This window comes from Asterias amurensis, chromosome 21 (genome assembly GCF_032118995.1).
Source record: "Asterias amurensis chromosome 21, ASM3211899v1".
In the NCBI taxonomy this organism is placed as follows: Eukaryota; Metazoa; Echinodermata; class Asteroidea; order Forcipulatida; family Asteriidae; genus Asterias; species Asterias amurensis.
In genome coordinates this window covers 11,740,918-11,752,101 of record NC_092668.1, presented here as the reverse complement: position 1 = coordinate 11,752,101, position 11,184 = coordinate 11,740,918, and the positions used below count along the sequence as shown (strand labels likewise).

The 11,184-nt window shown below is 38.6% G+C and overlaps 1 protein-coding gene across 2 annotated transcripts in view; it reads right to left on the bottom strand.

Moving 5' to 3' along the window:
• The window catches only part of LOC139952867 (zinc finger MIZ domain-containing protein 1-like), a 164,320-nt gene continuing 153,136 nt past the window's right edge, over window positions 1–11,184 (bottom strand). For both annotated transcript variants that reach the window (XM_071952128.1, XM_071952129.1), the window contains 6 exons: window positions 10,235–10,460; window positions 9,786–9,940; window positions 9,259–9,396; window positions 8,866–9,122; window positions 7,549–8,337; window positions 1–7,318 (listed from right to left, as the gene is read on the bottom strand). In XM_071952128.1, the coding sequence (XP_071808229.1) occupies window positions 7,208–7,318; window positions 7,549–8,337; window positions 8,866–9,122; window positions 9,259–9,396; window positions 9,786–9,940; window positions 10,235–10,460 (1,676 nt within the window). In that variant the 3' untranslated portion in view covers window positions 1–7,207. The remainder of the gene's footprint in view (window positions 7,319–7,548; window positions 8,338–8,865; window positions 9,123–9,258; window positions 9,397–9,785; window positions 9,941–10,234; window positions 10,461–11,184) is intronic.

The window sequence follows — 11,184 nt, the reverse complement described above, 5'->3', positions numbered from 1 at the left end:
TTTTGTCGTTTTGAGCTTTGCAGTCACACTAAAACATTACATTTGAATTTGTATTATCCCGCCATCAAATGCATGCATGATTAAAGTCTATGTGTGATATACAGTCGTGTAGTTAAACACATTTCAGGTCTGTTCCAGTGCTACAACATAAGTGTGTTGTTTGGAAGAGATATGCAAGTTTGTATTTTTATTGTTTTAAAAAACTTAAATTATCGGGGAAGACACACTCTAAATAGTACACAATCGATAACAAGTTGCATGATCTCATGAATATTAATGAGGTCACATGAATAATAAATAATAATTACAGGTCAATACAGTGTTTTGGAAGTAAAGACACACATTGGAAACATTATTCGCTCATTGTTTCCAAAGAAAAAAAATATTGAAAGATTATTTTTGAAATATGATTTTAAAATTAATCCGTATTATTTTATCTAAAACATCAACACACATTGGTGATTTCTAGATCTTCACTTTGATTTTTTTGTCAAAAACCATTATTTTGAGAATTAAAAAACATCATTATCTGAAAGATAATTAAGAGTCAACTCAAAATTTCCTTTTAAAAACAATTAAATGCCCTCTCCTCAACAGAACATAATTCAGTGAGGACAATCCTCAAAATATCATCAATAAATATCACATCACATTTTTATACCCGGCACAACAAACTGTGTCTGGCCCGTCACACGAGTCAAAATACACAAAAAGGCATGATTTTAAAATACCTTTTACCCACAGTTGTTGCAAATTTCTTTTAAAAATATTTTATTCCTTTTTGTATGCATTTGACAGCATCGAGAAAATGTCAGTTGAGGATTGGTAGACTTTTAATTTCCCAAAATATTTTCTCTCTGTAAAGATCAAAACAGAGGCATCTACAACAAATGTTAACATCACCAAAACAGGAACCTTAGTATTATAACGTTCATTCTTTGTCCAAAAATATCTACCCAAGCAACAACTTTATAAGCTATCGGCCGCGAAATGCATAAGCAACTAGAAAGACTGTTGTTCCTCCCTTGTAATCAAAGAATTCTCACCACACAACGTCAATTAGACAAAAGTTGTGACACTAAAACTACTGAACAGTTATTAACCACATTGATAATATAACAACGTTTGTTTTGTTACTGCTAGAGTTCAAAAGAATTGAAAAGCCAAAAGATCAAAATGAAATGTCATTAAAAGATTTGATCTTTTTTCTTTCTTTAACGATAAGGTACAGCATTGGCTAAACTTGTTCACATCCAAAGATAAAACTGATATAACTGCATTTCAGCTGACATGACTCGATATTTATTTCAAGTCAAGAGGTTCTGCCGTCGGAAAACACCTGAGAAACCTTTAGCTTCTTCGTCTGCATTTTCATTTGCAGATTTATTCTGATATGAAATTGTGGAATGCTTGACTATTAATTCAAAGTAAAACTCAAGTTGCATTTCCCACAAAACAGCATCTTAGACTAAGATTGTTTTTGGCTTACACACTAAGTAAGACTTGCATTGATCTTAGACCAAAGCTGTACCCTATGTATGCATTTTGTGATGAATTCAACATCAAAATTAACAAAAACAATTTTTAGACCCTGCAGGTATTAGAACTTAATCAAAAACAAAACCAAAAGCAAGAGTGATACCGTAAATAGTAACGCTGTTTTTTTTTTTTGCCAAATCACATTTGAAAAAAAAAGAATTCTTACCACAAGGAAGGGTTATTGATCAACAGACTTCCCATAATGTAAAGAGGATTTGAACAATTAATTTGTTTGACCCAATATTAATCCAAAGTTTACCCAGTCAGTTGATCAACCCAAAATTATTCCTAAGTTTACCCAGTCACTTTCCATTGGGGTTGATATTTTAAAACACAAAGAGTACATCTCCTTAGGGAAATCCCACTGCTGCCACTACCCAGGTGTTATCATTAACTTGAGTGTGATCCCTCCCGGACACCACTGAACAAAGATATCAACAAGTAGCTGAGTTGGTAGAGCGCAGACACATTAGTCACGACATGCTCAAATCCAGCTCTAGTCACATTTTTGTTCAACCCCAAATTATGTTTAAAAAAAAAAGAGCTTTGTGCCACTGTTTTAACTGATATGGGATTCATGCTAAAAAAAAAAATGCATATGGTTCAACAGGTAAAGTACAGTAACAGTACTGTTTGGATATTTGTTTTGTTTGATAATATAAATCCATTCCTGTGCGTCAGCCAGATTGAGGTTAAGTTAACCTTGGTAGATGTCACTATGCAAGCGTTACTTATTTGGATGTCCAATTATGGCATACTTGTGTTGCAAATTGTAAATGCATTTGTATGTATCGGAGGTGAATAGAATATGCCAATCTTATCTTCTGAGTGTTATGCGATCTTAGAAAGACATTTTATAAGTCTAAATATGAGTTTGGGAAAACAATTTTTTTCAAAGTTTTAATCTTTGAGCAAAACATGTTGCTCTGGCCTAGACAACTAAAGTTGATACTAGAAAAACGAATTATGAAAACAATTCTTACGACAAAAACTTTTGGTTGAACCAAAATTTCAACTGATTCGAGTCTCTTGATAGCTTTAACACAAATTGTAAAACAACCAAGAAACAAAGATTTAGCTCCTAGTTTCATCCATGACATTAGATTAAAAAAAAAAAAGAGTAACAATTTGTGAACCAAAGGAGCATTTGTGAAATCTAAACTGTCTACTTTTAAATTAAATAGAAAATAAATAAAAAATTACACTTTAGAAGAGACTTCTTTTAGTATGCCTACAAGGTACATTAAAAAGATTTTTAAAAACTAAAATGGGGTAAAGCAGATAAATGTACATTATAAATAAAAAAAGAACATTTTTTTTAAATATAAATACAAATTATTTAGAATTAAAAAGATTTGAGACTATGTTTATACCCACACTTAAATGTATGCTAAGACAACTTAGGATGAATGTTTCAGATTTATTAATATTATTTTTTTTTCTGAAAAGAAAAAAAACAAAATTACATTCATGTTTGCGATCAAGCATCATTTTAAAATTAACTTTTTTAGAGCCATCAGTTCGTCTGATATTCCAAAATCTTTTTCTCCTTTTTTTCTCCTTTTACAAGAATTTTTTAATTTATTTATTTATAAATAATGGACCTTAAAAATATACAGAAACGTCACAGACACGTTTTCAACTCTGTTCATAAAGCTCAACTCCCCATCCTTCATTCATCCAACATTTCATTCCCACTGTCTAACTATAATACATCCAACATCTAAATATAATTTAAAACCAATAAGTTAGGGCTGGTACCAATAACTCCTGACACTTTTCACAGTTTTTCCCCCAAAGTGCAATGCCCTAGTGGAGTCAAAGTACTTGATATTCCTAGACTGGACTGTTCCATATATCTAAAATAGGGGTGGTCCCAGAGTTGTGTAGTTTTTGATGTGAATTTTATTTCCACCCGTATACTTTGTGCCGAAACTGTGCAGGCACACAGATCAGGACCCTATGATCCATAGAGCATCTGTTCTTGTCGGCAGGCTTCGAGATGAATTGTTGACAACCTGCACTAGGTTCTTTGGGTTCAAACACCCCTCCCCCTCCGAATCAAATGTTTTGACCCGAATCAAATGTTTTGACCAAAATCAAATGTTTTGACCCGAATCAAATGTTTTGACCCAAATCAAATGTTTTGTGCCAGTAACTAGTGGTACCTCCCTGAATTTGTTCAATAACAGGGGTAAACCCCCTCACTTAAAGGTTTTAAACAGTCTGTTTACAAAAATTTAAAACATTTTAACACTCTTTCTGGCTGATGTCCTTATAAAAACCTTAGATTTGGGATTTCTAAAATTAACAATACTGATTGATTGACAACAATTTTGTATCAACATTCTTCGCATCTCTCTCCAATTCAAGAAATAAATCCTCATATTTGCAGAAATCGTCAGGTCATTTAATACTAAATTTCAGGTTAATCTACTGTGATGTACCCCCCCCCCCCCCCCACACTAAACAAAAAACTTGTAATTTGAAAGCACTTTCAACTGTTTTCATTGACGTTTTAAGATATACAACCAAATGAAAAATTGAAACAATTTATTTGTCTCTTTGCACAGGGTGGGATTTTTCCTTTACCTTTTTAAAAACGTTTGACATTTTAGCACTTCAAAAAAAACCTGTTCAATTTGTATTTGTGCATGATTCAGATGCAAAAAAGAAAACTGTCGTACCGTTAAGTTAGTTTATAGCACTATGGTTAGAACTAAGGACACTGGTTGTTTTTTTACTGTTTTTGACTTGAATTTAACAAGATGTTAACACAGAGAATTACCATTAACTGATGACAAAAACATCTAGAATATTAAAACAAAATAAGAAATGTTACTAGCGCAGCAAATGCTAGGGCAACAGGAATTTTGGTCACTGCTTAAGGATGGGAAGGTAGTGAGAAATTGCGCACTGTTGATGTTGGTGTCGCTCAGGACTAGGCCTGGAATTTCATTAAAAAGAGGGCAAGGCCATTTTCATTTTGCAAAGAGCACTTCCATTGGATAATCCTAAAGTCAATGGAGTACTTTTGAGGGGTCACCAGGCCATGACCAGGAGCAACGGAAGCCATGGTATCTGTGGCTTGGCTGTAATACCTGCATGGACGTCCTATACTGCAGCGCATGATGACACGGCAACAACAATCAAGCACCCTTGGCCTTACGTCCTCACTGAAGGATTCTGCCGAGTATCAACGTAAACATGAACAGCAATCCATAACCGTAGCTGTAGCAGCAAATTTGGACATGGTCAAGGAACGGCCCAAGTTTGCAAGAAAGAAAAATATTTTCTAAAACAAATGCAACCAGTGTGTTTCTGATGGGTGTTTGGTTTTCCCTGTTTAACTTTAAAGAGATTTGTATATTCTTGATCCCAATCCATGGTACATCGACCAACTATTGGTCCACTGAAGTTAACTTCTCTTCTCTAATACACACCAAGCATAACAAACATATGCTAACAAGTGTAACTCTGGTTTAAAATTTTGGCATTAAAAATTAAAAAACCAAAAACTTACTTTAACACTGGACAAAATTAAGTGTCTAAAAAAGTATAGTTTTTTTTTTTAGTTTAGCGTACTTCAAAAAAGTAGTTTTTAAATGTTTCTTCAGTCCAAAAATAGATATATATAGTAGAGTAAAACAAACTCCCTATTGTTTTGATTTCTCTGTAAACAGTAAAAAACAAAATACAACATTGTGACCATTCGGTCGATGCTTTTGCAAGACTTTTTTTTGGGTGGAGGGGATAATCTGGCAAGTATAAACAAAATTCTGGACAGAATTAATAACAAAGGCAGTAACAGCTTCCCAATTTGCCAAAATGAAAGCTGACATCAATCAAGAGGCAAGCTGTAACTTAGGATAGACCGATAGAGTTATATATAAGATCTAGAGGGCGCACAGGCCTAGATAGACGGCTCGGTGTGTGTGGCCATTTTCTAAGTTGACAAAACAGCATCGCATAGCGTGCATTTATCAACACACACGACGTGTATTTCACATTCTTCGTGCGTACAAATTAAAGTTCATCTTGCGTTTGGCACGCAGCATCACCAGTGCGCTCTCTAGTTCTTAAAAATAATTCTATGGATAGGCCTCACTAATTGCATCTTAAGACTTTCTTAGTTGGAAATTACCAATGCTTGTTTTCTTGGGAATGTGAAATCATAATGTATGGCTGACAATATTGAAGTACATTTTGTTATAACCGTGTGGTGGAAAACACCCCAATAAGCACATGGGGTGAGCTGGCTGCCTAGTGCAAGTTTGAGTTCGGACCTTTTATCAACCACTAGTCAATCTTCCATGGTTACCTACGCATGCAATACATCCTGGGTACCAGGCAAAATTGCCCAATAGTCGACTTTAGTCCCACGTTCGAACTTGACCCTAGTGGCAATTTGGTGGTGATGCGTTGCCATGGAATTAAGAGAAGTTTCAACTAAATTAGCGTACTTTCTCCTTGGAGAGGCGACCACATAGAGGTGCGTGGGAGAGAAACAATCATGGGCGGTGCTTTGCTTTCTCCTTGAGGCAAGGGGCGCAACAATGGCCCCTCACGCCCACGATGTTGATTCCTCATGGGTGAAACGATGACATTAATAGGTGTAATGATGATACCTCTTAAACACAACAACAGTCCCTCAGAGGGGTAACGATGACCTCAACGGGCGCAACGACAACAATCATTGGGCGCAACGATGAACCCTTATGGGTGTAACGATGACCCTCATGGTTGTAGCGACGATCCTCATGGTGTAGCGATGATATTAACAGGTGTAAAAATAATACCTCGTAATCACGATGATAGACCCTCAGAGGTGCATCGATGATCCTCAAAGGTGCAACGGTGATCCCCATGGGTGTAACAATGACCCTTATGGGTGTACTGATGACCCATATTGGTGGACAATGACCCTCATGGGTTCAAAGATGACCATCTCTGCATTGTCACGTTTCCCAGGGTTCTGAGCGTAATATCACCCTGGATGTTCCCCTGGGTGGAAGGCTCTTCTTCAGAGTTCAGATGTTGCCCCTGGCCGTAAGGGACGCTTCACAGGGAGTAACGACAGTTCCCTTAGAATAGGAATGTTCTCTAGGCGTTTACAGCCTTGGTCTTAAGGCATTGCCCTCCATGTTCCACGACGGAGCAAAATGGCGTCCAAAGTTACATGATCTCATTGTTGATTTGACAGAGAATAAGGAATTTCAGTCTTTTCCCCGATTCCCGTCATGACCTTTGACTTTTCCATCTCTGCACTACCTTCATTCAAGATTTTACAATCTGGTCTCGTAGAGAAGCCACGCCTTGATTCTGCTTTCCTTTAAGACACAATAACGACGCTCCTCCGATGATAGTCGTTCCCGGTGCAACGTCAAGGAACACTGACTATTCAATTTCTTCATTTCAACTCGAACACATCAAAGTCGTCATAAACTTGCTCTCGTCGGGATGACTTCAAAATGGCTTCTCATCAAGAGAAATACCACGTAGCCTACTGGGAAACAACCCAGGTATTCCTCAGTAGAAAAGAAAATGGCAATCAAAGTAAACTTCATGTCTCATTTTTGTTGTAACTCTTTTTTTAAGCACAGTGTGTCCAGCACAAGTTATTAGTTTTGTTTCCCTCAAACAATTCCGAGGGAAGGCAGGATTGTCTTTATGTGTCAAAGAGAGACAGAAGTTCATCATTTTCATTGTTACTCTGGGCATTGTCCGATTGCCCGAGAATTGAAAGTAAATCCACATCGCCCATATTTTCTGGCAGAAGCTGTTGGAAAAGAATAGATAGATTGATTAAATAATTGAACTGAAAGGAACACGTTGCCTTGGATCAGACGAGTTGCTCTATAAAAAGCAGTTGTAACAATTTTTTATAAAAATGCATATAAGGTTGGAAAGATGTTTAAAAAGGACACTAAGCAATTTATTTAATAATTTAAAAGGGGTATGTGAAACAAAACTAACAAACTTGAGATTTGTAAAATAAAGAGCACTTACATCAAGACCTTCTTGTCCTTCACCTCCTCCATCGATCACAGCTGCTGGGTCAAAGTTCAAATCAGAACTTGACTGAATATGATTGTTTGTGTTCATGGCCATACTTGATGTTGTCTTTGGCTGCTCTCTATGGTTCATCATCGAAGGTGCTTGGGTGCCAGGATGCGGTGAGTGGTGGTTTGGCATGTGATGTGACCCTTGCGTCGTTGAGGGCGACTGCGTTGAGGAAATGTGGTTGGGTATCCCACCGCTGCCACCGTTACTGCTGCCACCGTTTCCAGAGTTCATTGTGCTCGGTGTTGATGGCATCGCACTGCCGGGGGTTAACGGCATACTGGGCGTCAAAGGCATCCCAGGGGTATGGGGCATACCCGGTGTATGGGGCATTCCGGGCGTATGAGGCATGCCGGGCGTATGTGGCATTCCAGGCGTGTGGGGCATCCCGGGAGTCGGTGGTTTTGCATTAATGTTCGGGTGCATGCCGCCCCTCTGCTGCTGTTGTTGCTGTTGTTGTTGCTGCTGTTGCTGCTGCTGTTGCTGCTGCTGCTGCTGTGGGTGTGAAGTTGTTCCATTGCCTGGAGTGCCTGGTCCACTATGGTGAGATGGCACACCGGAATGAGGTCCACCGTTTGGTTGAGGGCCTCCCATTCCAGGATGAGCATTGCTTCCTGGATGAGAGTTACCGACTGGGTGAGGATTGCTGTTTGGATGGGGATGACTGCCAGGATGTGGAGGTCCTGGATGCCTGACACTGGGTGAAGGGCCCTGATTTGGACCTGCATGACTCATCTGAAAATTTGAAAGAAACAAGAAAAGATTAAGTTAAAAAGACAACTTATATAAGTAGCTTAGTTATGTACAAACAATTGATAACAATGAGTTGTTTTTCTTCATTTGTTTTTCTTCATTTCTCAAAAGCAATGAACATTTACTAACTGAAAGGGTTGCAGTTTGGAGGGGGAAACCAAGTGAATTTCTACATACTTAAAGAGTTTCATTTGGGATGGTTTAAAATGACTTTCTTAAGGCTGGAATGGTTGCAGCTTGGGACGAGGGAGCCAAGTGAATTCTTACCGACTAGAAATGGTTGCAGTTTGGAAGAGGAAACCAATATTCACTTCTACAGGCTGGAAATGGTTGCAGTTTTGAGGGGAAAGCCAAGTGAATCTCTACCAGAGGTTTGAATGGTTGAAGTTTGGAGGAGGATTCAAGTGAATTTCTACAGGTTGAAATGGCTTAATGTTGGAAGGTGAATTCAGTTTTTTGTTTAAAAAAAAATTGACTGTAATAAAAACCTAGCTTGTTTGAGTAACTTACATGTGGTGGCAGCGCATGGTTGTACTGTTTCTCAACAGGTACCATATCCGTTGTGGCAATGTTGTCTTCAAAATGTGAAAAAGAAGGGCCGTTGAAGTTACCCCCTGGAGTGCCTGGACCTCCTGGACCTCCAGGTCCCCCTGGTCCACCAGGACCCCCTGGTCCACCAGGACCCCCTGGTCCACCAGGTCCGCCACCAGGACTGTTGAAGTTGTTATAATTCCCATAGTTTGGTCCTCCATGGACTGGGCCCGGTCCTGGAAAAAGCAGACGCCAAAGATTAATCAAATGAGTTGTTCAAGTGAGTTTGTCACTGCGCATGTATGTTGCTGGTCAGTAATCGACTATAATGTGCGCATTACATATAACAGGTCAATATCTGATTGATCTTACCATTAAATTCTGGTGGTGGTGGTCCTCCCATGGGGTACGGTGAGTGATTCATGTTCATGTTATCGTAACTATGCATACCAGGCATTGTCATGCTACCTGGAGACATTGCTTTAAATCTCTTGGACGAGCCACAGGTTTCTATAAAGGATACAAAAAACAGAACAAAGTTATTAGACTGCTGGACTTGCAAGAACAAGGTTGTGGGTTCGAATCTGGCCGAGCTAACTGCTGAATTTCAAGATGACTTAAATAAAAGTTAATGAATCACAACTGATTGATTTGTGCCATTCGAACTCATAGCCGTTAAACCAATGTGTGTATAACCGACGCAAAAAAATTAGAGCAGGATTTAAAGCAACAACCTTTGTATTAACATTTAGCTTGCGCTCCACCAACTCAGCTATCTATCTAGCCCTTTGTTGGTTATCTCCATAGCAATAAACACATTTATAAATATATTTCTTAAAACAATTGAAAACAATCAGAAACTTGTGGTCTAAAATAATTTCATCTTCTCCGACTCTTACCTAGTTCCTCATCCTTGATGTCACATTTCATCTGGACAGGTTTCCAACTCGCTGTTGCGTCAATCGTGACGTCTTCAAAATCGGCCGACGGCACGGCTGTCAGAATGCCCCACATGAACTGATCCACCTCAAGTCCTTCCAACAAAGCCGTTTTGCTGACGAGAAAAAAACAACCAAATATAATTAGTGGTTCAAGTTCATACCAAGGTCAAGTAACCCATGCGATCAGTTAGTTTACCCCACAAAACCCTTCAATTGAACATAGCTTATGGCAATGAAGAAGAAAACCTTACCTACTTATAATGGTCAAGTTACCATTCACTTAGTTAGTTTAACCTACAAAACCCTTCAATGCGAACATAGCTTAGGGCGATAAAGAAGGAAAATGAAGAGGGAAAATGAAGAGGGAAAATAAAGAAGGTACAATGCTGTCAAACCCCTCAACTTACTTGCAAACTGGACACCTCCACGATCCTCTTTCACAGTTGAGTTGCAGGTAGGATTCCAAGTCAAAACACTGTATGTGTTTACACTCCTGACCCCGAGCGGGCAATGTGATACGCTGAAAGGTGATCGGACACTTGAGGGAGACTTTAATAGCTGTCTGCTCTACTCCGTCGTCGCTGTTTAGGATTCCACCACTGGACGCAGCGACGCTGGAGAAATTCCTCTTGACTGTGGCACAAAAAAAGTTCATTTCATCAAGATTATCAATCAATCGATCAGAAGACATAGAACGCCAACTCTTACTGACTTTAGATACGCATGAGATTCAACCACAGTGGATAAATTTGAAATAGTTTTAGGTTAAAAATAATAAAATATTCCTCAGCAGAACTTGAACCTGCGAGAGCTGTTAACATTTGCATCTCGCAATCAGGAAGATTTTGCCCAACACTCGGGGAGATATTGGGATTTACATTGAATGTAAATAAAGAAAACAGATCCAGAATCGGGAGATTTTAAAATTTGTTCATCAGAGCATGGAAAGATTGGTGGGTTTTTTTTTAAAGAAACTTTCCACAAAATCAGGAAGAGTTGGTTGCTCTGCTGTGACCGCTTGAGCTATCAGCCCTAATATTGACTGTCTCCCAGTTTGTTTCAGTATCTCTGTTTCGGGTCCCAGTCCGAAGCCATTCAACTTCAAGCTGAGACAATTATAGCCAGGGGTCACACCCATCTTTAGGAAACAACCTAGGAAGTAGCAACATATGGATCACCTTGAAGGGAATGAGACTCTTAAAATCAAAAATAAGTAATAAACTACAAGAGAAACTGACTGGGTAAACTTAAGATTGGATTGATAGGCTTTCGAGTCACAGTGGTTAGGCTCACTTTTATTAATCCTGGCCATCTTAGAATGGGCTTGTCCTGTCTGTTTTTATAATTGTCTTGCTTG